Source organism: Varanus komodoensis, unplaced genomic scaffold (assembly GCF_004798865.1).
Source record: "Varanus komodoensis strain SLA01 unplaced genomic scaffold, ASM479886v1 scaffold15, whole genome shotgun sequence".
In the NCBI taxonomy this organism is placed as follows: domain Eukaryota; kingdom Metazoa; phylum Chordata; class Lepidosauria; order Squamata; family Varanidae; genus Varanus; species Varanus komodoensis.
Window position 1 is genome coordinate 12,681,443 of NW_025335440.1, and position 27,370 is coordinate 12,708,812.

Genomic DNA, 27,370 nt, shown 5'->3' on the forward strand with positions numbered 1-27,370 from the left:
TGAGTTGGTCCTGGGTCAGTGTTTGAGTTGCATAGGCTAGCCTTCCTGGCTGTAGTGATGGGAGCTGTTATCCAAGATATCTGAAGGATTTTGGCTTGGGGAAACCTGGCTTAAACTGCCTCATTTCCATTGGGAACCTGTTGCATATTTAGTTCTATGGATGTTAAGCAGAGGTAAGCATTAAATAGCAGATTTAGTTTGAGAGTCTGTTGCCTGCACATGGATCTATTAGACTCTACAGCAAGAGACTTTTTAATAAAAGGTAGAAAAGGTTTATTTACTTACAAACAGTCCACATGTGACTTACATGAAGGAGAGGTTGGTATTTTCAGGCAGGATATCTTGCTTCATTGTTAACCGGTTAGCTTAGAGAGGAGAGAGAAACACCTGCTTCTCTGGTCATGGTGGGGGACAGAACAGTCACATGACCTGTTACCTTTCCAGGTGAGGTGGAAGAAGTGACAGGACATGGCTCAAACAGTCAGTCTCAACAGTCAAATGGGCCAGTCTTATTTTGTTTATGACATTAACCCGTTTCTTCTCACTCTGATTAGTGGACAGAAGCATGCAATGTTAATATGAAGCAATGTTACATATATCTAACTTTTTCCTTATCTCTTGATATTGTTTGGACCAGCAGGTGCTTAGCAGCATGAATAGTTGAAAAAGTAAGCACACCTTTTTATTTTCAGATAGGACCATGTATACACCAGATGAACAACTGTTGTATCAATGGACATGGTACTATTAAATGCACTCTTCTACTTTTGCTTTTCTCTAGTGGAACTAACTCACCTCTCTAGGTTAATTCCTGTCTAGGGCCATTTGTGTCTAGTCGTAAATTAATTCCATTCAGCTACTGAAACCTTTGAAATGCATTATCTACACCCAGCAGAAATTACTGACCTTCTGTTTATAAACAGGCTAAATTTCCACCACTGGACAATACCTCAGTTGTGCTGGATTGTGGCCTGATTGCAGTAGTCCACTTTTTTATGGATTACATGCCCCATTACATTCATTTCAGAGTTGGAAGAACCAGATGAGCAAGGAGGTTGTCTTCTTAAGCAAGGCCAAAGTTTAATAAAAATGCAGTATAACATATACCTCAAGCATTCTGACATCTGGCACTTCAGGCCCTTCGGATAAAGAGACATCTTTCCAGAAGCTAGAGTCAAGAAATTCAAAGTGACTTTGGGCAGCCGCCCATGAGAAGACCAATTATCAACTGAGCAATAAGTTCATTTTTTGTCCGACACATTTATTTTCCTTTCCCATTCTGCAAGAGGCTAGATGCCACTCTTTGCTTTCAGTGCCAACATTTGAGGCAGGGGATTATATTATCCTTTTGGATTTAAGGTTTGTCATCTTAGTTCTCAGTTGCTTTTAAACCAGGAAGTTGGAGCTTTAGTGAGATTGTTTGACAGTCACCCCCCCCCCTCCAATTTGCTGTATGACCTTAAAAAATGGGCTCATCATGTTGTTTTCTCAGAATTCCACTTGGTTCTCTCAGAAGTTGAAAGCCTATTGTGCCTTGTACTTTTTATGTATGTTTGAGTCACTTCTTGAATCACAAAAGGAAGCATGTTGTAAACACCTGAAAATAGAATTACAGGGGCTTGTGAAGTGTCATGAATATAATGTAAACGCCACAGTACTGAGACTTTCCCCCTTGTTCAAGTCTTCTAATGGATGAGCCCTTATATTAGAAAAATACAGCATATGTCTAATATGTTAGCTCTCATAAATTCAATTGTTTTCCATTCCAAGTAAGATAATAAATATAAGACTTAGATTGGGCAGTCAAGGGAGAGTGAAATCTCCAAGCTGATCTATCTCATTACGTAATGTGCAGCTTCATGTATATGAATCGTGCTATATAAATACTGAGCATGTCATCTCCTTTACTTTATATCTTCCTATGTTTATACATGTATTTATCAATAGGCATATTTTATATACACCTTCCGGTCCGAGTTAACCATTCTCTCACTCTCTTCCCTGTGGACTAAATAACTCTTTCTTGTGGACTAAATAACTCCAAATCTCAAACCTCCAGGGATGTACCTATCCTGAAATCTAATCCTTTATTAAGTTATAAAGCTGTAGAGAGTATTCAAGTAAGGTCTTACACATCACCTTGATTTCCATACCTATATTCATCATATTCTAATTTTTATAGCCTAGAATTGCATCTCTTGTGGCCACATTGAACAGATTGCTTAGATAGTTCATGATAAGCAAAACTAACCACCTCCTCTGTCATTCTTCCTCATGAGAGTAAAGTACTGTGTAAAGGTGGCTATTCATCTGCAGATACATACCCTTGCATCTCAATTTTTCTAGGAGTGCTTTAATCAGATGGTGGTGGGGTGGGTGTCAGTAAAAGGCTTAGAAATCCAGCGCACTGGGTCTCCCACTTTTTAGTAGACTTAGTTTTCTAATTGCATGTAACTTCAAGGAAGAGAGAGATGAGAAAAGCTGGCAGGAGATGTGTCTTTGTCTGGTCTCATGAATCTTGTTTGAAATGCCAGTGCATGAAATCATGATTGTTGTAACCGAGGCCTCAGCAGCCTGGTGCTCTCTGGATGTTTTTGACTATTCCCTGACCATTGGTCTTCCTGGCATGGGCTGCTGTGAATTGAAGACTAAAACATCTGGAGGGCACTAGGTTGGGGAAAGGCTCTTGTGGGCCTTGGTAAATGGTGGTTGGAAAGGTGACTTAAAGGGAAAAGGACACAAGCCCGTAGAATAGCTTGTGAACTGTAAGTAAGGATTATGCCCTATATTGGGTAGAAGATAACTGGTAAAATTGACTTTCAGGAGACACTTCAGGGGGCACCAGTTAGAGATCTTTGCATCTAGTATGCCGCACATGAACATCCTCCCACCTCTTGCATATTAGAAACCTGCAAGCCCTATAATTTGCTATGTTTTCTGTGTTACAGGCAGTTATTGAAAATCTGGAGCTTCAAGAAGAAACCAAGGAAGAGTCTGATGAAGAAGAGGAAGATGATGAAGAGTCTGGTCGATTACGTTTCAAAACTGAACGGAAGGAAGGAACAATCATTAGGCTATCAGATGTAACAAGAGAACGAAGAAACATTCCAGAAACTTTAGGTAAGTTTCCCTATTTGGGGAATGCTTAGAACAGTTAAACTTTTGCGTTTAATTAAAACATACAATTTATTGATTTGTGAGTTGTTTTGTCCCGTTTCAGGTAAAGACTAGTTTCAGATAATAAATAAAATAGAAAACATCAATCATTAAATATTTTTCCAAAAATTTAAGAGCACAGATCAAAGAGGTTCTGCGCAAGGTGATTTGATCTTTAACATGCTTTTAGTGACAGTCAGTGATATTTCCCCTACAACTTCAGCTGCATACTGCCTGGTCCAGTACATATAGCGAGCTATATCAGAATGCCGAAATGCTGGTTTATGAACTTCCATTTTGCTGCTTCCCCCAGTATGATTATGAAGAGCACGATGGACACTTTTCCCATTTTAAACAAGCCATGGCTGCTTTATACCTTGAAATCCATTGCTTCGGCTTTATTCCACTCAGCTATCAAATATTGACCCTGGCTTGTTTGAACCAAGTGCAGTTTAAATAATGGCAATTTTGAGGGGTTAGTCCTGATGTGGAATTCTGGTTAGTTCAAAGCTGAAACAAAATTTCTGCATCTTGTGGGCCAGAAAAGAGGTATGAATACACATAGTGTTAATGTAATCTTAGGTCATGTGACATTAAATGATAGTTTATCATTCTGTTCAAATGCCTTTGAGTGTGCGTGCGCGTGTAAATGTTAGAGTCAAAGTTGGATATTTGGTGAAAGCACATGTTAGTTACCCAGATTCAGTTACTGAATTCACTGTTCCTTTGTTACCTCCCCACCACTTTCTTTTTAACATGTAGGTAGTGGTTTTATTTAGGAAGTAATTGCATTAATGCAGAAGGTTTTAAAAACAGGTTGCTCAAAACAGGGGTAGGGAACATGTTACCCTCCAGTAATTTTGGCCTATGGCTACCATAAGTTCTAGCAAAAGCAGCCAAGGGGAGCGATGATGGACGTTGTAAATCAGAACATCTGGAGGACCATTCCCGCTCAGAAACCTCTCTCAAGCATATTGCCTTTTATTCAAAGGCTCCTTTATATTTATTGACAGTTACTTTAAATTTTCTAGTGAATGTTGTCTTTAGATTAAACATAAACGGTATTGTTAATAATGGATTCTTTTTGGTTGATGTATTAATTGTTGTATTTGATAAGTTTCCCAGGGTAGAACTAGGAAGACCTGATTTTGTTTTTTAAAAAGGGAAACAGTGCTGCAGTCCTGGAAGATATTATTGTTCACTTCGTATTGATTGGATGATTGATTCCTCAGTGTTGGCTGAGGCCTTTATTTTATCTCGGATGGGAATTTGTTAAAAGGAAAGATGTAAAGATACATGGGAAAAGTCATGTCTGGCACATAAGCCTTAAGTCTTTCTTTTAGTTTTACATTAGTAGAAGAATACACTGTGGTTATATCTAGATTATTTAGGACAAATACAGTGTCCTATATGGTGATTCATAGTGCCTGCTCAGCATGGGAGTAAGTTCCCCACCCCATTTTCTGTTAGGATTGGCTGATTAAAGATGGTGTCTGAGAGAAATCTCGGATTCATATTGTCATCATAGTGAGATAGATTTGGCAGGATTACTAATGAATTATTTACAATCCCAGTGTGTCATCTCAATAAAGTATATGCAAACAAGTCTCCTTTTGAAATGTTCGCAGCTTTAGGATCAATATGAAGACATGGTGTAGTTTGCAAACAGAAATTGCTGGTGTAAGCTGGTACAGCCCTGAGTGCAAGAACCTCAGGGATTCATTTTCTTCCCCATATTACAGACAGGAATATACCCTCTTGAGACACATCACTGTCTGATGTCGCATATGAAAGTAACCTGTGCAGTGTAATATAGTAATAATAATTTCAAGATGTGGATTGATTTGGATACTTGTGAATGGTAAGCTTCTTAGAGGAGCTCTGTGTTTTGCAACTTGACGGTAGTAGCTGTACCATTTACAATTTTCTAAGGTGTTTCTCTTTTCCAAAATTTAGGAATATTGTGTGTATTGACCTGCAATATGATATGTACACACCTGGTTTTTCTTAACAAATCCAAGTGGCTTCCGTAAACCCAATATTTGAGCTTGCTAGTCATCTAGTTAAGGGTCCGTAAACGTCAGGTCAAACAAACAGTGGCATAGGCAGGTGGGCCAGCTTACTAGAGGCATACCTGTTGTAGGTGTCTCTTGTGTTCTCAACTAAGGGACAAGTTTGTGGTACTCCTGTGGACCAAGCTTGGATTCCTAGGCAGTGGCTATGGTCTGGGATGGCTTTTACCAACTCTGGTTGCTTAGTCTGCTGTGTCCATGGCAAACCTAGCTGGATTCATTTGTAGTTTAGTGACCTGATATGATTATTATAATGTGCAATTGAAAATGGTCCAGAAATTTGGGCAGGTACAGAACATTGCAGCCCAGCTTTCAGGCCATATATTACACCATCATTAGGTGGGGATTTGTTCAGACCCAGTTTGAAGTGCTGATGTGGTCAGTTAAAATCCTAAGTTAGAGATGGGTAATTTGTAGGTTAACGCATCTGGAGGGCCACGATCCCTAACCCAAGCCAGCATAGCCTAGAGAGATCCTGGGAGGAGTAGGCCCAACTATCTGGAGAATCACAAGTTGCTCACCCTGCCCTAAAATTCACTGCATTCAGGAATGTCTTCTGCCTGTATGATTTTTTTCTCTCCCATACATGCACACTGAAATCTACCAGTGAGGCTGTGTTCTAGATCCCAGCCTTTTCAGATGTTAATTTAACCTGTTCTAGGAGGATGGCATTTTCTGTAGTGGCCCTGGGACTTTGGAGTGATCTTATGAGAGATGTCTGCTTGTCTTTTGAAGTCTTTAAGAGGCAGGTGCAACATTTTTTCTGCCAAATAGTCATGCTGTAAATGCTGTTGTTGCTGCTCTCCTTCTCTTCTTGGGCTTTGTCTTCTTCCAGACATAACTGACTGAGTTATGTATTAAACTTAGATTTTGTATTTAGTTCTCATATTATAGATCACATTGTGAAATCTAAGAAGCAGTCATAATGTACATTTGTATGTTCTGTATTTAGTATATTGCAAAAGTCTCCCACAAGTATCTTCTTGTTTGTTGACAAGGAAAGGTTCTGGGACACTTCATATGTGATCCATTCCTCACACATTGTTTTGGTGGGAAAATGCTCCCTCCATTGCTCCACTGTCTGTGCTGCACATTCACTTGCACACACAACACACACGTTTCTCTGTACCCACTATGGGAGCCCACCATCAGTTGGTGCTTCTTGTCACATGTTTTATCCAGCAAAGCAGATCTTATATTCAAGGGCAGTGATGGCGAACCTTGTAGAGACCGAGTGCCCAAACTGCAACCTAAACCCCACTTATTTATTGCAAAGTGCCAACACTACAATAAAACCTGAAAACTGAGGTTTTAGTTTAGAAAAAACAGCTCACAGCCAGTCCAAGCAAACACACACACACACACACACACACACACACCCCTACCTACCTCCTTGGCAGCACACTGACCAGCCAAGTGAAAGCTCAGACGAGTCGCAACTAATGAGTTGCAGCTTGTGATGTCATTGCCTGGCTCCGCAACTCCTTTCCGAGCATGCACATGGCCCCTATGTGCACTTTTATTCGATGCTTGGCTGCTTGGGGCAACTTGGCTCGCATGCCAACAGAGAGGGCTCTGCATGCCCTCTGTGGCACGCATGCCATAGGTTTGCCACCACTGGCCTAACTCTACCTTGGTGCACTCCCCTAACCCTAATATAGGGCCAAAATACCATTGAAAAGAGGGCGATTTTGAAAAAGCCTTCCTAGAATAGCTTTTTCTCCACATCTCAACATTTCTGCCCATTCTAAACACATTCCAACTATCAAAATCATGCCAGGACACCTTGTTTTTCTAACTCTAACCCAGTGATGGTGAACCTTTTAGCGACTGAGTACCCAAACTGCAACCCAAAACCCACTTATTTATCGCAAAATGCCAACACTGCAATAAAACCTGAAAATTGAGGTTTTAGTTCAGAGAAAATACCTCACAGCAGTCCATGCAAATATATATATATATCCTTGGCCGTGCACTGACCGGCCATGCGAAAGCTCGGACAAATCACAGCTAATGAGTTGCGACTTGTGATGTCATCGCCTGGCCCCACTGCTCCTTTCCGAGCATGCACATGGCCTGTATGTACGCTGTAATCCGCTGCTCGGCTGCTGAGGCAATGCTGGGGCAACTTAGCTCGTGTGCCGACAGAGAGGGCTCTGCGTGCCTGCTGTGGTACATGTGCCATAGGTTCGCCACTACTGTTCTAGGGTCATAAAGTGGCAGCTATGGGAACTCTGGGGGAAAGTAACCAGAAAGTAATCTGGGGGATTTTAAAGGAAGCAAAAACCAAATATAGCCAAACATGTACTCTGGGTTTTGTTGTTGTTGTTAGTCGTGAAGTCGTGTCTGACCCATCGCGACCCCATGGACAACATTCCTCCAGGCCTTCCTGTCTTCCACCATCCCCCAGAGTTCACTCAAGCTCACACCAACTGCTTCAGTGACTCCATTTAGCCACCTCATTCTCTGCCGTCCTCTTCTTCTTTTGCCATCGATTGTTCCCAGCATTAGGCTCTTCTCCAGGGAGTCCTTCCTTCTCGTTAGGTGGCCAAAGTATTTGAGTTTCATCTTCAGCATCTGGCCTTCTAAAGAGCAGTCAGGGTTGATCTCCTCTAGGACTCCTCTATTCTTCAAATAGGTCCAAAGTAAAAGACACAGGAAAGAAATAGTAGTTCAGCTACTCAGTGTGGATGCTAAAATGATAACAAAGAAAAGGCAGAAATACTCAAATCCTAATTTGTCTTAGACTTCTCCCAAAAGAAGAGCTATGACCTTCCTGATAAAGAGGAAGTACAAGCTGAAGGGGCAGGATGGTAGCACAGGATTGATAGGCAAATGGTCAAGGATCATCTCATTGGGTTGAATACGCTCAAATCTCCAGGGCCTGATGAACTCCATCCTAGAGTCAGGAAGGAGCTGGCCAAAGAACTCTCGGAATCACTATCTTCATGGAGCACAGGGGAAGTGCCAGATGACTCAAGAAGGACTAATGTCCCTGTCTTCAAGAAAGGAAAAAAAATAACATGGAGACTACAACTCAGTCTGACATCAGTCCTTGGGAAAATTCTGGAGCAAATTATTATTATCTAAATATCAGGAACAATTTCCTGACTGTTAGAGCAGTACAACAATGGAACCAATGACCTGGCGAGGTTGTGGGCTCTCCCACACTGGAGGCCTCCAGGAGGCAATGGGACAGTCACCTGAGAGGGATGGTTTAATTTGGAGTCCAGGAACCATGGAGCTTGGAGATGATGAGAGTTTAGTTTGGGCAGTTCTTCACAGTTCAGTTTAAGGAGATTCAGCAGATAGTTAATAGCAGAAAACTATTGTGCTTCAAAAGATCCTCAGGATAGAAAAGCCATTTCAAATTATGGCCTCTAATCTGAAAAGTATTTGTTAGGAGAATTCTTAGAAATATGTATGAAGTCAATAAATTGATGTGATTCCATGCTATGCTAAATTATGGTATGAAAATGTGGCCAACACAAACAAAAAATGGGTAATATCTCATTAGGAGTTTGCAAAAAAAGTATTTTATGCAAGCCTTGCAGTTAATTTTGTAGCTTACACTCTAGTTTTTTCCTGTGATAAGCCATTGTCACAGAACTGGAGCTGTTAAGAGATCTACAATAATTGATGTCTATTAGGAATCGACCTAACAGGAGTAAAAAAATGTAATAGAACTGGCATAATAAATATTACTTTCTTTCAGGATTGATTGCTCTTAATAGGAATTATGGGTATAGAAATGGAACTTGGTTGTATAGCTACATTTCTTTACTTTAAAATCTAGACGTAAGTTGAGAAAACACTTAAAAGAGAAATTAATATTTCAGTTGAAATTACAAACGTAATTTCCATCCTGTCACTTTTGGGTGACCTTTTGCTGACAGCTTGTCTCTATTGGAGGGAAGCATTCTTACTTGCTGATTAAAGATGTCGTTTGAAACCATTTTATTACCAAGGATAGCAAAATTAATCTTGACACTTGGAGGCACTAGAAAAATAATTGCTGATTCACTGCATTAGCAGTGTGAGGAAGAATTCTGCAGGTAAGATTGGGTCTGTGCTTGCAAAAATATGTTAAACATTTTTCCTCATGAATGGACCAGAGGCATCTCCTAAATGCTGCTTTTGCAAGTGAAAAGTGAAATCTTTTGGCATGGAAGAGGTTTTTTTAAGGAAGGTAGCTGATACTGCATGAATATAAAGTAGGGCTTTTGTAGGGACTGGGATCCAAACAGACATGTGCAACCCAAGCACCTTATAAAATGATGTTTTGCAAAGGCCCCTGATTTTCAAGGCAATTTTTGGCAGCATATGCACTTTGAAGTAGGAGGGGGAACTGAAAAGTGCCCATAACATGGGCAGTGGATCGTATACAGCTCTTTGTAAGCAAACCTTTTGTTTTGCTAATGTGGAATAAAAGTTTCTTTTAAAGGCCGTTCAACTTGGTATTGAAATAGTAGACTTCCTATTTGGGACAGAGTCCTTGCCCTTTCAGAAGAGGGAGTGTTTGAATTTGATAGTGAAAGGAATTAGGTTTATATCTGTGCTCATCTGGGAATAGACTAACTTTGCCCATGTGTACTCTTACAGCTAATACCTTCATCAAGTAGTCTGTTTTATGTTCCCATCATGCACCAGGGAGTAAAGTTGACTTCTTGCTGAATCACGGTCTTTTCAGTAATGGCTCCAAGACTCACAGTAGAATTTCTTGGGGAATAAGGATATTTGGGAAGGTCTTTTGGAAGGTCGTTTGGACAATAATATTTGCTAATATATTGTTTATAGATTCTTAATTGGATTTATGGGTATGTATTTTCAGGTTTTCAGGCTCCATGGGAGTAGGAAAACTGAGCATACATAGCTGTAATAAACACTTGGGTAAATGTGTACGTTTCAGTCAAAGATATGTTGAGGATAATCTGAGACAAGTGAGAATAAGAAATTGTGGATGGAAGGTAAAGGATAAATTAGTCTCCCAAAAAGCAGTCCTCCTATTTGACAAAAAATGGAGTGAGTGGTCAGCTCAAAGTGGCTTCTGTTGAACCCAGGCTGCCAGCTCTCCCCATTCTTATATTTTGGAAGCAGAAAAGGTTTGGTTTCATTCCATTCCTGAAGTAGTGGTTTCCCTCCCCTAGCAGATGCAAACTACCACAATGTGAGTGCTTCCTTGGTAACCAAGGGTCTTAAAAGAAGCAGGCAAATGCAAGCAGCCTTGGGGTCAGATGGGTTGGGAGTTCTTTTGAATTTTTCTGCAAGATTTACCAATCTCAGGTCAGGTTAGAATGGGACTGTCTCCTATCTTGTACCTCTACCAGTTTGGTACCCTCAGCTTTTGATATCCCAAGTTCCTTTGTGGAATTGTGGTATTGACATGTTAGAAAGGTTGGACTTTGGAATATTCTTGTCCTCTGTTTTTGTAGCCTGGCAAAAGAAACCATAAGCAGCCACAATCCTGGGTTCATGCATTATGAAAACCTATGGCTTAAATAATTCACAGTTCACAAATCGGCAAGGTTATTTGTGGTTAACAACTCTTGGTTGTTTGTTCACATGTAATGGCAATCCATAATTCACTAAACATAGTTTAATTCACTAATTAAACCATAATTTATTCTTACATGTGAACCAGGTCAAAGAAAGTGGGGTTTGGATTTTAATGGGTGCACCAGGGTTGTCACTAACTGACTTTCCCACAGCCTGTCTCCCTAAGCACTTTGCTTAGCCCTGCTCCAGTGTAACTGAGAGAGAAATATGTGATAGGGAGGTTCATGGGGAGCTAAGAAGGAAGGACATGGTGGGTTACGCATTTACTTACTTGTCCTTCCTGCTAGTAAAATTGGTACCCTCTCCTGGCATTTTGCAAAGCGGTGGCAGATCTGAATTTAAAGTATCTTTCATAGTATGCTGCTGGTGAGGCTTGCATTTGCCTGCTTTTTTAAGACCAAAAAGCCCCCCCCCCCCCGCCTTTTAGTGTTGCAACCTAGACACTAGGTGTCTATTGATAGTAGAATGATAGTGGAAGTCCTCTCAAGCGTATCTTAAAGACCAGGCAAGCTCATATGAGAGAAGGCAGTCTTGCAGGTAACCTGGTCCTTACAGGGCTTTCCAGGTAATACCAAGCACATTGAACTCTGTCAGGATACACAGCAGTGCCCAGTAAGGATGCTGAACCAGCTGCAATTTCTGAACAGCTCCACATAGAGCATTTTAAAGTAGTCCAAGCAGGATGTACCTGAGTCATATTTGATCTGGCCATGGTCACACAACAGTAGGAATGGCTCCGTTAGTGAACTAGCCTCAGCTGCACAAATGCACTCCTGGCCCTACCAAGACCTGGTCAAGCAGGTTCAGGAACCAAGTATAAAAGTGTGAGCCTGAATCTGCAGGGGGAGTGTAAACTCATCCAGCACAGCTGGAAACCCTCTTGCCTAATCTGCCATTCAGATTCAGCTGACCGCATGCACTGCTGTCTGTCCTGGATTAGGCTTCAGCTTTTTGGTTTCACCCAGTCCATTACAGATATCAGGCACTTATTTAGAACCACAGCAGAAAAGAGAAATAGGATGTGTCATCAGCTAATTAATGGCACTGATACCCCAAGCTCCAGACAATCTCTCGAAATGGTCCAGCAGAGCTTTAGAGAGACACCCCCTTTCTGGTTCTCAGCATAGGTTGTCCACTCAAGTGACCAAAGCAGCCTCTGTGCTGAGGCCTGAAGTCAGATTAAAACAGCGCTCCATAGGTCATTGGTCCTGGAACTGAGAAGCCAGTGTATGATCCAGCCCTGCTCCTCAGAATTAAATACTGGATAACAGCTGGAAATGATCCTACAGAGTGGGATTCAGGGAGGTTTTTTAAAACAAAGGTTTACAGCTGCCTCTAGGCAAGATGGGAATCACATCTTGCCATAAGAGGCATTTGCCACAGAATTAATTGTGTTTTAGTTGTTGGCCCTCTTCCAGTCCATTGCCACAGCCAGGCCCCAGTTTAGCACATCCACAGCCTCTGAAGATAAAAAAAAGTAAAGCTGCATGACATCAGCACAATGCATTCCTGAACTTCAGATGAGCCCACTCAGCCATTTCATGTAGATGCTAAATTGCATGGGAGACAGAACAGACCCCTACAGAATCCTATGCTGGAGAACCCACAGTACAGTATTCCTCGAGCACCACCCCTTCTGGAGGGAGCCTTCCAAGTTGGTGCAGTCTATTTTATTGTTGTAAACTGCCCCAAGATCTTCTGCTGTTAGGTGGCATAGAAAAGAAATAAATAATTTTATAAAACTTAAGTGACTGAACTACTGTTGAAAGAATAAAGTATTACTATGCATTTCTATTTGCAAATTAAAAGGATACTATCAAAATACTGCACTGAACATAGAAAAATCATCTTAATGTACATACCATATTATCATCTTGGGGGAGCATTCAATCCTGTTGTGGAACCTGTGAAAATGTTACCAGTTCATTAACTTTATAATCTTTCTGGTAAATAAGTGCTCTCATTTTTGTCATCTAATAGAACTTTCTGCAGAAGCCAAAGCAGCACTGCATGAATTCGAAGAGAGGGAAAGACAACTGAAGCAGGGCCGTTATGGGGCGAGACGAGGAGGAAGGAGAGGAGGGCCTCTAATGTGTCGTGGAATGGGAGAACAAAGAAGAGACAACAGTGAAAGGGGAAGAATGAAGGATCACAGACCTGCACTGCTGGCAACCCAGACAGCTGTTACGGTACTTTAAAAGTAGTCATGGTGGTAATGGTTGGGGTTTTCCACTTTAAACTTGGAACATCTGGGCCGTAATCTTCAGAACTATTTTAGATACACCCAAGGGACATAATCAAAAACTACTTTTGAATGCTCCCACGATTCCTTTGTAGGCCTGCTGCGTGGCGTAGAAAGCTCCTGTGGCTCACTGTTCTAGAAGTAATATATGTTTGAGGTGGAAACATCTGTAAGTGGGAGAGTGGGTTTTTTAAAGGTAGGATTGGTAGAACACTGGGAGAATTGGAACCCTGAACCTAGATGCCTTTGAGGTAACCCTGCAAGGCCAGACCAAAGACTGTCCAGCGCCGCAAACTAATTCTCATCACTGCTGGCTGGACTCTAACAATGTTGTGTGTGAAGACAATATGTTTACTTTGCTGTTTGGCCCCCTCCCCCTCCAAATGGAATTTGGAAGCATCCTGCTTCTGGACACAGGGGATCTGAGGTACCATTCTGGGTCATCCTCCACTCACTGCTTTAATCTCATAGGTATGTCAGGGGGTTTCCCCAGAGTCATTTTTGGTGGTGAGGTTTTTTTTTAACATGACTCAGGGGCTCCATGCAGCTCTCTAAGACCCTTCAACCCTGGAACCTGCCCTGACCTACCTTATCCTCCGCTCTCTGCATTCACACTCCCCCTGAGGTCCTCAGACCTTTCTCCCATTTTCCATCACTCCCAGTGGCAAGGAAAGAGCTATCTGTCAGGATTGTGTGTGTGTGTGTGTTGCAAGTGCTTAGCTAGCATCATAGGTGGCCCTGGGGCTAAATCCCTTTTGTAAGGCAGTAGGATTTCAAGTAAACATGAATTTCCTCTTTTTCATTTCAGACACATTCAGACAGGATCTTTCGGCATCAGCAACCCATTAGGAATCTCTTCCAGCAGCAGCAGCAGCAGCAGCAACAGTTACAGGGTCTGCTACCCATTCCCCCTCAGCATCATACACCACCCCCACCCCCTCAAGGGATTCATATGCCACCCCAGCTAGAAACACCAAGAATACTGATGACTCCTCCTCCAGTGACATCCCAGCAGCCAAAAAACATACACATAAACCCACACTTCAAAGGGACTGTAGTAACGCCTGTACAAGGTGAGATTTTATTGGAAGGTTTCGGAAGCATCTTCTGTCCCCTTTCACAGGCAGCACTACAAAATGCAGCGTGGAAAGGTCATAGCCTGGTGGTTGAGCACATCTGTTCAGTGCAGAAGGTCGCAGGCTCTCTTGCTGCCATCTCCAGGTAGCACTGGGAACAAACCCGTCAGGAAACCCAGAAAGTGCCGCTAAGGAGTAGCGACTGTATTGAGCTTGCAGATAGGTTGCAAGGCAACTTCCTATTCTCTCTTTACCATTAAAGTCCCATGGAGGGGCTTAATCCCAGTTGGAAATAGAAGGTGATGGGCAGGCCTCTGTTTGAGTCTCAGGAGGCAGAGTTGACAGGACCAGACCAGACAAGCAAAATAGGCTGACCTGATGTAATGTAGGTGGCTTCCTGTGTTCCTTGTTCTAGTTCTGCCGCATGCAGTAGGTTTCTGGGGCTGTAATGGAGTGTCAGCCCAGAGCTTTGTATACCAAAAGTCCCAGGTTTAATCCTTAGCATCTCCAGGGCTGAACATTTTCCTGCCTGAAACCTTGAGTACTGCTGCTAGTCAGTGTTAATAATCCTGGACAGGGTGGACCAAGGTTGGATTCAGTATAGGGCAGCTTCCTTTGTGCCTGCAGACAGCTGTACCACTTTGTCCTGGGGCATTTCTCCCCCCCACCTTACAGCTGCAATACAGATGTTGCTATTATGCATGCAGTGTCATTTTCTGCCGTCACTTTTGCAGAGGTGTGGGTGTGGAAGGGAGGATTGGTTGCTTAACAAAAAAGGGTGTGCATTTTTAGGACTGTCTTGAGGATCACTTTCAGTGTAGTTTTGGTGTAGAAATTGCTAAATCAAAGTATTTTGTAATCTAATGAGCATCCACAAGAGCAGGGTATATACCAGTAGCTGGTATTAGAATGACTAATTCAGTACCCTGTCCTACCTGCTTGCTGTCCTCAATCTCTGCATGGTTCCCTCCTTTCATTCACTCCAGTGCTTGCAAAAATCATTCTGATCATTTGACTACCTGAGACTTATAGTGTAACAAAGCTTGCAAAATAAGCAAATATAAAGCACTCAATTCTGTAATCCAAAGCATGCCAGCTCATGATTGAATAAAATTGCATTCAGTTGGCCCTACCCCCTTGTAACCATGATTAGGATTGCAGCTGCGATTCCATAATTAAGTTAACGTTTATGTTATATTTGGATTTTTGGGAAGTTGTGTTGTGTCTCCTATGCAATGTTGTAAAAATGTCATCTCTAGTTCAGTCCTGTTGGTGATAACTAGCATGACAGCTTGCTTTTAGAACAAATGCTTAGAAAGGTAAATTTAATTGCATATGGATTGTTAATTCTATAAAATGGAGAACTCTACATTTTGCAGCTTAGGCCATCAAAATCCTAATTGCCCTGTTGCATGGTGCTCACAAATTTTGCCTGCCTGAAGCTATTTGGGGGAGTGGGGAGGCAGCTGCCTACAAATGTGACTGCTTATAAAAATGGCCTGGAGTCTTGGCTAAAACAAATTGATTTAAAAGGTGTGCTCCTTGTTTTTAGTGCCCTTGCTGCCAGTCCCAACCCAGCCAAGACCTGCTGTAGGACCCCAGAGATTTCCTGTGAGTAGCAGCTGTTTCTTCTTTTCTGATATGGATAAGCATACATTTGCAAAGAAATATTAATATGGCAAATAAAAGTGGTGCCAGTGAAATATAATTTTAAGGATTTGTAAATATTGACAGTGATCTGTGAGGTAGAAAATTGTTTGTTAAAAGCTTAAGGTCAATGAATTTTTGAGAGCAGAATTAATTTTGTTTAATTGTAAAGTTGTTGAACCAGTCTTTCCAGTGGGGAGTTAAAAAAAAAAACAAACCCAACAGCTTGGTTTAAAACATACATGCACGTGTACACACACCACCCACTTCTCGCTCTGTCCACTGCAGCCCTTTTAATAAAAGGAAGCCTGCTTATTCAATTAAAGGGACATACTAAATGCTCTGTGCAAAGACAAATTGCATGTTTCTAATGTAAAGATCAGTTATGGTTTTGTGGTGATTTTAAGTGTTTAATATCAGGTGTATATCTGATGCTAACTAACTCTCCCTTGCAGTTTCTCTTTTGGTTTCTAAATGTACTACCTGCCTCCCTTGATTGATTTACTTATATGACTGATGCTGAATACACACACTTCTTTTACCATTCATATTCTTGCAATATGTAAATATCACAAAATTAGAATTTTCAGTCTTCTGCTTCTTTAGTAGCCATCTCTTCATGCTGAGCATCAAAACTCACAGTGGGAACAATTGGAGACTCTTGTTACCTTCATTTGTCAGACTGGTGGGATCATGTATATCCAGCACCCATTCAATACTTATATAATCATAATGAAAATTAACCATAAATGTGCAAAAATGTTAATGGATATTGAAAAAATATGCACATCCTTCCTTTGTTTGACAATAGATTTTACACAAAAAATATTTGAGAGACTAGAAAATGTACCTCTTGAAATATGTGAGTAGATTTCCGTAGAACTGTAATGGGAGGATTATTTTTCCCGTAAAGATTCTTATCTAAGTAATTGCTATGCCTGTTCTTTCTGGGAGGGATTACTGATAGTCATAATAATTACTTACAGACCTTTTTATTAAAACATACCAAAAATGCTTTGAATCCTATGGGCAGCTCAATAGCATTTAAACCCTTTATTTTTTATTTTATGGAAAATCCAAGTAATGTGTATGTTGGAAGATGAGACAGTTTAGTTTGAACTACACTGAGACAATGTTTTTCATTGAATGTATCATCATTTGGGTTAAAAAAATGTAATAAGTGTTACATATGGTAATCTGTTCTGAAGAATAACTTTTAAATATGTGTAATTTGCTAATAGGTGAAATTATAAAGTTTATTGACCATTGGAATATGGATACCATCAGGTGTGTTCTGGTATGCTTGCAAAGAAGGCCTGCTCAGTTTTAAGTTGCATCAATAGAAGTGTAGTTTCTAAATCATGGGAGTGATAGTGTCACTCAACTCTTTGTAGTCAGACTTTACCTTGGATACTATGTCAATTTCTGGATACTACACTTGAAGGAGAATTCAAATAAATTGGAATGAGTTGAAGGGTAGCAATTATTATTATGGGACAAGACATTTAAGTTCTACAAGGCTGATTGAAGAAACTTGGTATGCTTAGTTTTGAGAAAAGAAGACTGAGGGGGACATGGTAGCATTTTTCAAGCACTGAACCTATCATTATTGGGAAGAGGCTGCACCTTGTTATCTGGCATCCCAAACTGCAGAATAGGAATGACAGGCTTAAGTTACAAGAAGGCAGACTTGGTTGAGCATCAGGAAAACTTCCTGATAGTCAGATTAGCTAGACAGTGGAGCCCAGCTGCCTTGGGAGATGGTCGGTTCTCTGTGACTGGAGGTATTCAAGCAGAGGCTGGACAGCCAACTGTGAGGGTTGCTTTAAACTGGATTCCTGCTCTGAGCAGCAGGTTGGACTTGGTGACCGAAATGGCCCTTCCCAAATCTGTGATTCTGTGACTCCTGAATACTTGGGTACTTCCTATATAACACACCTTGCTGGGAACCAAGGTAGCCAGATGATGCCCTCATTGTTTCCTAGACATTAGCTTGGGGCCAGACAACAACCAGTGGCTGGTCAGGCTGTGTATTTGACCTGTCATCACCTAGCAGTAGGATATGGAAGTGTAAAACCCATGAGTTTGATGGTGTGGCACTGTTGGGAGGAGCAGGGCACTGAGGAATGAATGTACTTCCTGAAAAGTCCCCTCAAGTGCCAGATCAGTAGTATGGTGGAACATTGTGTTTGCAGTTTGCACATAAAACAATAAAGTACATTTGGATGAAATGGACTGCATTCAAGTGAAAATAGAGCAGAATGAGACTTTTAACTAGACATCAATATTTGGCAGGGCCACTGGTACCTGTTGGGCGAGCTCCAGTTCATGAGCTCCTGGTTGCCATTTTTGCCATGGCAGGGGTGGCAGTGGTGCTAGTAATTACATAAAACAGGGTCATCACTGCATCCAAGCTGAGGAAATGTGGAGCAGAGGCCTTCTGTATTGTTAACCCGGCAGCGGTGGGTATTGGTTCTAACAGAAAGATTTAGCTATTTGGAGATGCTTCCTTTCCTTCTTCCGTGCAGTTACTTGCTCCCCAGATCTGCTCCCTGGTCTCCAAAGCAGACATTGAGGTCATACTTGGAGGTTGCAGAAGGGAGAGGAAAATACCACCACTCTGGTTCTGTTGACAGAAATAGTTCTGTTAGCAGAACAACTTAATTGGATTTCACCCACATTATGTTCTGATAATTTTGAGTCACATGGAGAAACAGCCAGCCAAATGGCAGTGGTTTTGTCTGTCTTCGGGCTGAAACTTTCTTTCAAAGTCCAGTTACAGTCTGTTTCAGGGACACAGATCTGGCCCCTTATTGGATGATCTGATCACTGGACTGTGTAGCAATGCTGACAGTAACCATATTCTTCTCCTTGGTTGCTTGGAATTTATTTCCCCAGTCTTCTTAGTGTGTTTAGAATATTTTAGAAAACACAAATATTGTACTTTGGGGAATTGCTTAAATAGTTTACCCAATTCTGATTGCAGGATATTTTGCTTGCATTCACATCTTCCTCCCTTTTATGTTGTTGTAGCATTTATACCCTGCCTTTATTCCTCTGCCAGAGAACTCAAAGTAGCTTACATGGATTTCCTCCTTTCTGTATTTGGTACATTCTTCATTTGTTTTTAAAAAAGCATTTGTCATATTTTAAATTCTATTTTATGACCCATCTGGGGGCTTTGATATAGGATGGTATAGGATTGCAATAAATTAATTAAAGAAATGCACATAATTTTCTGAGTTGCCTAATGCTATTTAGAACTAATTTTGTAATGCTATCAAGGGATGACTAAGCGATGGCAAATTATATTCTAAATTTTATCCAAAATGACTAGCATATGCCAAAGCCAAACCTATTAAATTGTAGCTCAGGGTACATTACTGTAGTGAAAAATAATAAACTTAAAGAAGCCACAATTTATCCTAGTTTTTAACAGATGGCAAGCCCTGTTAAGTTTCCAAGGGACATTTTTAGTCATTATGGAGGCCAGACCTGGGTTTGGCTCAGTTCATTTTTGACAAGGATCTGCAGCTAATCCTGGTTCCCAGGTGAGTGCACTTGCAGGATATAAATTTGTTACATCTGTATTTTATAGTTTTTGGTATACATCTGAAATGTAAAGTTGGAGTAGACCTTACAGCTAGTGAGAGTAAGTTTTACTCTGTCTTGTGATTGTTGTTCAGAACATTTGATGAGTGAAAGCTGTTTACACCCTCGTAATACTGTTTGTTTGGATGTTAGACATCAAATGGCAATGAAAAAACCAATAAGCTGACTGCACTGCTGCCACAACGATTCTGCTTTTGTTATGGCAGTGCTGTTAGAACAGCAATAGTAAATGAAATTTTCACTCTATTACTGTGCAGCAGCGGTGGCAAATCCCACGTAGTCTGGAAAGCATTTTGTTTTCTTTTTAACATGATACAAGGTATCAGGTGGTCATGATTGACACTTCTTGGATAGAGCTTTATACAGCATTTCATGCAAATCATGTTTGAATGAGGCTGCTGAATCAAATTACATTTCTCTCCCATTATAGCCCCTGCAGATGCGAAACGGAGCTTCCGCTGCATCTACCAGCAAGTATTCCTTACGAGGGCTTCCCGTTTTCACAACTTGTCTGCATAGTTCTATAATTACAACACTTAGGGTAATGACAGAGTGAGGAGTGTTTTCTCTTACCAGATCTATAAGTGATAGATGTAGCACAGGAGTTCTACCCTACCCCATATGCTGTCAGATAGTGTCAGGCTGGCAGAGGAGAAATGCAATTTAAAATGCAGGTGACATAATAACAAACATCCTCCATTTGCTAGTGGGCTTCTGATTAATCACTATTACCATACATTATCATACCATCAAATTTAATCATATCAGTGAATTCCCATCTGCAGGGGGAGCAGCAGCAGCTAAACATGATGGTAACAGCTATTAAACAAGAGTGGGAAAAAAGACTTCTGAAATGAGGTAGTCCTTTCCCTTGTTGTGCCTTCTCCAGTGTGAATTCGCCTCATAAATGATAGAAATCATGGTACCCTGTTTCCTTGTGATTCCGTTGGGTGTATGACCACCATTTTTACACACACAAATACCAAAATGTCAAACATGCAAACAATTACTCAGCTGTGAAGATTCTGACCCACTGAATCATTGAAACACATGTGACATCAGTCTTGCACTTCGCTCCTCACTATGTCTAAACTACTAGCTTCCGAGTGATGGAAAGTGCTCTAGTAATATAATCTGGGGAGATGATCGTTAGGAGACCTTGCTCGTCTAGCATTTTGCTGTGAGTCTTTCCCGTCAACATGTTGGAATAAGGGCACACTAGCTTTCTCAGAAGACCGGTGAATTGGGATCAAGCAGCAGTGAGTGCCAGGATTAGACTGTGGGAAGATCTAACCATTTCCTAAAATGGATGGAGTCTTTAGGAACGCTTAGCTGCTGGTTACATAGTGAACTGGGTAACCTGGAAGTCACTGAATTGGCTGAGAAGTGATGTTGACAAATTCAAGACAAACTTGAGAAAATGAGGCTTCCAGATAGACACAGTGGAGAAGAGCAGTGAGCCTCATACCTGTCTGTAGCTGTTTAAGCTGCATGCATGCATGAGAATGACTTTACTTTGGGCATAGACAAGTAAAAGCTGTTTATGCATATGTGTTTTATAGACAGGGCATTGTTTCTGTTTTATGGCTTTTTATTAATTGTATCTGCACTGCTTCTGTCATGAAGGAAGGAAGGAGTGAGTGAGTTCTGGCCAGGCTTGTGCTAAGGTGCTGAGGAAAGGGCAGCTCCAGAATGGAAAGCTTGATAGGAAAGAGAACACCAGGATAGTGTGACAGAACTTGAACAGAATACGTGTGGCCCTTAATCTTTAAGGCTTGTCCAGATTCTCTCTACATCTAGGCAGAAAGCATAGCTTTTAATAAATAGATACAAAGGAATATAGATGAATGAGCAATGAGTCTCAGTGGTTGTTTGCCTTGATTGCTGAGTAAAATTTTTCTGCTTTGAAGTAGCATACCTTATGAGTATTAGTGTTGGAAAAACAAAAAAGAATCATATTCTTTATAGCAGGAAATTCCAGATAGAAGTAAAATACTCCTTTTCCCTTCTACCCCCCACAACAAATCCCCAGTTTCAAATTCTGTTGAGTCTAAGATAACAACCTTCCTATGTTCTTTTTCACGAACAGCATTCAAGCACAAATATTTTGCAACAGATTGACTTTAGACATTTTCCCTAAAATTACTGTAGAGCGATATACTCTTTTCCCATTTTATAAAGTGAATTCAAAACAATTTGCAGAATAAATTATCCATTAAAATATCCACTGTGAGTGCAGCTTGTGTGCTGTCACAGCTTGCTTGTTCCTCGCTAGTGCAGCAACTGTTGGGCTTTCCAGCTGATCACCCTCCCCTTGAAACTCCGTTTGGAGTCTGGAGGTTTTTATTTTACATTGGGTGGTTTGAAGATTTTCTTGTAAATGCAGAGAACAAGCATCTTGAATTAAAACAACATTTGTGCATAAGAACTGAGGGCTGAATGCTTTGTTTTCCCTTTTTACTCCCATTGCATATCTAACTGGTGCAAAGCTTGGTCAGATGAAGGTCTCTATCATGAAGTTAATTCCAAGGCCAGCATGCATCTGGCATTAGAAATAGTTTGCTGAGAATGTGATGGCTGTAGAGTCAGTCTTACATTAGAGGCATCTGTGTGATCTATTTCCACAAAGATCTTACCTTGCGGTGATTGAATTGAACTAAGGTCATTTATCCAAGGGAAGGTAAAATTCACTAGCTGCTTAAGTAAGAGGATTAAAATTTTATGACAGATGGGTATAGTTTTAATAATGTCATAGGTTACAGTAATCACTGATTCTTTGCATTTATACCATTTTTAATAAGAATTAATGGAGTATCTCCACCTTGGTGTCAGAAGCATTTTTCTAGCCTCTTTGCATTTTAAGTGAGATTAATAAATGAAAACATGTTGTAAAGACAGGGTCTAATTTATTGAAAGCTTCATGAAGTTTCAGTGACATTGTTAAGGTAATTAATTAGTCTGTTTGAAAAAAGTATAGAGTGACCCTTTAGGAAAGCTGATAAGTCCATATAATAGCTGTTAGATCCTCTTTTGCCTTTCTTTATAAGATTAACGTTGTGCTAAGCAATTTATGCTAAGTTTTCTCTTTTATTGGTAGCCAAACCTATCTGCAGTTCATGAATAGATTATAACAGATAACATCATGTAATTAACAAGAGATGCTGAAAAGTAAGAGTACAATTTGTGTAAGAATTGTATGAGAGAGAATGTTAATTTCTTAACTAGGGAGGATATTTGAGAGGATAAAAAGCAAAGCAAACTAGTGTAATTCTCTGACAGGATTAAGGTAATGTTATCTTGTGTTCTTTCAGAAAGTTGGATAGCCTGTGTATGTGGAAGTCATGCTCAATGAGCTCTTAGATCTCTAGAACAAATTGTAGACAGAAGTTAAGCATTGGGATTTTGCAAAAGTGATTGCCAGCGCCCATGTTCTTTGATATGGTGCATCATGGAAATAAATATAAAAAGAATGAGTTAATGGTGCTTAGTGGGTCGGGCACTTGGCTAGCCAATAGGCAAGCCCCAATTATTGGCCTCAACTGCCACAACTGCAGTATGGGGATAATGTTGTTCAGCTGTTCAGTCATGTCCAACTGTAAGTGGTCCTACGGGCCAAATCTTATATCCTGTGCCACCTCTTTCAACTGAACTGTGCTCTGGCCTGCATCCTCTTTGATGGAGATAATGCTAATTGAATAAAGTGTTGCTGTAAGGATTGCAGAGAGTGTGTACAGAGCCCTGTGAATCTTCAGATGTGCCACTCAGAATGTAAAATTCTGTGAAAGTTGTCTCACTTTAAATGGGCATAAGATGGTTATAGCCTTCCAACTCTATAAAGATACTAAAGTGAATGTCCTGTAGTAAATTTAGTTAAACTTATGGTTGCGTAGTTTCCAGCAAGCCAGACCTGTAAGATGGTGCCATGCACATAGCCTTCCTGCTGGTTCACCTGCCTGGTGAAGTGGTCTGAGAGTAACATAGACTGTGCTGAGGTTGTGGGGCAGGGGAAGTACCTGCCTGTCTTTGGTTGAAGCCTCATATGCATTCTTCTACAAAGTTATGAGCCTTCTCAGTTTAGGTAGTGATATTGTCTAATATGGCAGTGAATACCCCGAAGTTCCAAAATGCATTATTCCAGAACCTACTCTTTCAGTGCTGTGATTTAGGCCATATAAGGAATTAAGATCAGTATTGCCTGTTTACAAAGGAATGCTTCTTACAGGTTGGTATCTTGCTGCTTGGCTACTCAAAACCATGAAAAAGAGAAACATTATGTATCTCTGGAATTACTCTGTGCCTTTCTGTATGCTGCTTCGTCTTGAATTTGTAGGCATTTGTTGTGTGCCTAGGCATAAAAGTAATGTTCTGACAAAACACGTTGATACTTAATGAAGAGAATAAAATGTTCACAGTTAAATATCCATTGAAGAAAAATCACTTGGCTTCGAATTTGAAAAGTAATCTAATATACTGATATTATATTGTATTTTTCATTCCCCTTAACTGTGACTGTAGTTTTATACATGGTATATCCCTGGACTCAGTGATACTAACAGTCTAAAGCATGTACTGTGCTTTTATCCCCCACCCTCAGTGAATGAAATGTACCTTTAATTCATGCGTACTGTATGTGTTGCACTAGGCAATTGGGATGTTGTGTCTGGAGTTCTCAAAATCTGATATGAAAGAAAAGGGGATTTTAATAATGAAAGAGAAGTGATTGGGCCATGAACCAAGTTTCATAAATGTATAAAACTAAAAAATATTCTGTAAAACTAAAACATTTAGAAACCAGAAAAGCTGCAGCACTGAATATAGTGTGTGTGCTATACAGCGAGAACTCAAAAGTTCAGCTGCTATTAATCCATCTTGCAACCTAAATTTGCATTTAGTTGATCATTAAATGTAGATTTATAGGGAAAAACATGTAGCTGGACTAACAGAACCAATTTATGTAGTGTTGGTGTACATACATTTATTAAGAGCCTGATTCGGTGTGCTGCTACTCTGTGGCAGCTAAGCCTAGGGTCAGATCAGAGGCAGAGACCCAGAGCAAAGGATGTGGCCTCTCCTTGCCTTTGGATGTGAGTTGCCTTTTGGCAATGGCAAAGGTTGTTGTTCCTGCATACAGGATAATACGTGGGAGCAAGAACCTTTGGCACTGCTCTGTACATGCGGGGAATTGTCCTTTAATCATTTGCAGAGGCTTTATATCTGCAGTCTCAAAGGTCATCCTCGAAGCCTCAAGTGTGTCTTAAGGAGAATTATTTAATATAGAAGCAAATTAGACCGGGGTACAAGACAGCGATGTAGGCTTTCCAGAAAATCTGAGATAGGAGAAACTTCCTGTTTCAATTCAGCTAATTTGCATAGGGTAATTTGCCTTGGAGAATGGTCAATTTATTTCTGGATTTCTGTAGTATCTTAGACCAGGGCCTGAACCAGGGCCCTCTGGCTGTTTTGGCCTATAGCTCCCATCCTACCTTGTTAGTGACTGCTGGATAGGGCTGGTGGAAGTTGTAGGTCAAAGCACCTGAAGAGCCAGCAGTTCCCCACCCCATCTTAGAAAATTATTTAATATAGAACATTTATTCTACTGCTTACATGTGGTATACAAACCTTTAAAAACTACCCATGTTTAATTTTTGTCCCAATATACCATATATATCTAACCTGAAATATTGGATGAAAATGATTGTAATTTATGTTAAATGTAGTATAAATTTTTACTGGAATGAATTTATACATAATTGGATGCCCTTCTCTTAGATTGCTTACATTTAGATAAGAGCAAAGGTACTGAAAACTGTTGAAACTAATTAGTTCTAACAGCTGCAAGAACTGTGCCCTGACAACTACTCAAGTACAACTTTGAAGTACCAAATTTGGCTAGTATATTTGCAGCTGTCAGCCATTCATTTTTATTAAGAAATTTATGAAATGGAAAAATTTCCACAGAAAAAGAAGGCACTGGGACATGTTCCATTCTGCCCTAACTCACTGGTACAAGGATCTTGTGGACCTTGAAAAAAATACATTGCAGTGTTACAATGAAAGCCTCTTCAGCAACTGAAGAAAATTATCTGGGGGACCGTTCTATGGAAGACAGTTCCAAGTAGTATTGAAAATACCCCAACTGCTGCATAGGTGTGTCCTGTGAAATCTGCTTCAGGAATATGTAGTCTCTTGAAATGTAGAGGAACTGGTATGAAGCTTGTGTGGGAGTGCAAATGTTTATTCCTTAGCAGTTCATTTCTTAGGAAGAGTTATTACAATATCTTATCGTCACTTCCTTTTAATTTAATTGTGTGTGTGTGTGTGAGAGAGAGAGAGAGAGAGAAATGGTTCTTGTTGTCTTAACAGATCATAAGGCATGTTTCTTCACAGAACCTAAGAGGGGAAAATCAATTACAAAGCTTAAATTTTAAATGGCTCTTTCCATTGCTGATTGTGAAATAACTGAATATTATATCAGTCTGTAATGCATTTCTTTAAAACTGAGGGTGGTAAATCTATGTTAATTTTTCATATCTCTGTTGTAATGAATGCTTCAGATGCTTAAGTATTTAGGGTTATGTGCTTTGTCAAATGTTGGTTCCCTATTATTCTTGAAATATGATTTCTTTACTTTAGAATGGGGAAAAATCAATTTATGACATCCAGAAAATTAAAGTAGCTTCATTTTGGTTGCTTAGGTTGTACTAAATAGATAGCAAAGAATAGCATGGTTTAAAGAGATAAATGTCAGGAGCGTTTTCTAAAGTAGACATTCAGACTTTTGGATTAATGGGATAGAAGGTCAATAATTGCATGGATTTCTGTAAGCTTGAGAAGCGATGGCATTCCTGTGGTGCTCCTGTGATTATTAAAACATTTTGAATTCATTGTAAAGATACTGTGCCTAGGTTCAGTGTCTCAGTGGAAGGTATGACTTGGCTGGGTTGCTAATTTGTCACAGATTATAGGAAGATGTTTTGCTCTTTAAAAAGAGGGTATTCTAAATGGGGTGTGGAAAAATTGTTTGAAGATCATCTTCATTAGTTTTGTTTTTGCCTTGTATTATTCAGGGCCCTCCTGATTTTCAGCAGAACCCTCCTGGCCCTGTTCCTGCCAACTTCAGTCAAGCCCCAAGACTCTCCCTCCAGGATCAGTGGCGAGGGCCACCACCGCCTCTGCCGCCACCACCTCCACAGGACAGAGAGCCTTTCTTCATGGGAGGTAATGTCCTCTTGTACACCAGAGGGAGGGGCCTTCCTTCCATCTTCCTTGGGAGATGATTGTTTGCCCTTTAACTACTGAGCCAGACCTTTCCCATCTGCTTCCTCTAGCCCACTCTAAAAGGTTCCAGTTCCTCCACTCTTTGGAGTTGAGGTTTCAGTGATGAGATACTAATTCTTTGAACAGAAGCACTGCTGATTTAATGCTCTGTCAGTGTTTAGCCCTGTATTTTAAAACTGGCCAATACATTATTGCAGTAAGTTGGTAAGAAGGCAGTACTGGCTCAGGTTGGCTGGCAGGTTATGGATGGTACAGAGTGGTGGAAGTTTTCAGATGCATGCTTGGATGTCTGCTGTGTTGTGGTATGTGGAATTTGAATTCCAAGTGAATGGATTGTGTGAAAATAGTTCCATTGCTGCTCCTGATAGCTTCCAGTTAAAAACTAATGGAATTTCACTGCAAGTGGATTTCCCTTTCTTAATAACCTCCATGAATCTGTATGGGAGACATTGGTATCTCTGCTTGATGGGGCTGTTTACCTTGTGTAAGTTGACCAGAGGTGGTGGTCTTGCTTTAAGTAGCACTTCAGGCTCTGGGGGCCTTCACTGGTTTACTCTGAGCATTTACTTACTGCATTTCTAATCCACCGAGTAACCAGTGCTTTTCACCCCCAGACACCTAAGACTTGCAGGGTGGTATAGGAACACAAACATCCATTTTCAGGAGTATCTGTGTGGCCATACAAATGTGTCAGAAATATTTGCAAAGGAGAGGTTTTAGTTCAGAGGCAG

General features: G+C 40.6%; 1 protein-coding gene across 4 annotated transcripts in view; it reads left to right on the forward strand.

Annotated features, from left to right (window-relative positions):
* Nucleotides 1-27,370, forward strand: part of RBM33 (RNA binding motif protein 33) — a 97,734-nt gene that overhangs the window by 23,672 nt on the left and 46,692 nt on the right. For all 4 annotated transcript variants that reach the window (XM_044425235.1, XM_044425236.1, XM_044425237.1 and 1 more), the window contains exons 7-11: nucleotides 2,949-3,120; nucleotides 12,765-12,973; nucleotides 13,835-14,099; nucleotides 15,655-15,713; nucleotides 26,429-26,579. In XM_044425235.1, coding sequence (XP_044281170.1) covers nucleotides 2,949-3,120; nucleotides 12,765-12,973; nucleotides 13,835-14,099; nucleotides 15,655-15,713; nucleotides 26,429-26,579 — 856 coding nt within the window. The remainder of the gene's footprint in view (nucleotides 1-2,948; nucleotides 3,121-12,764; nucleotides 12,974-13,834; nucleotides 14,100-15,654; nucleotides 15,714-26,428; nucleotides 26,580-27,370) is intronic.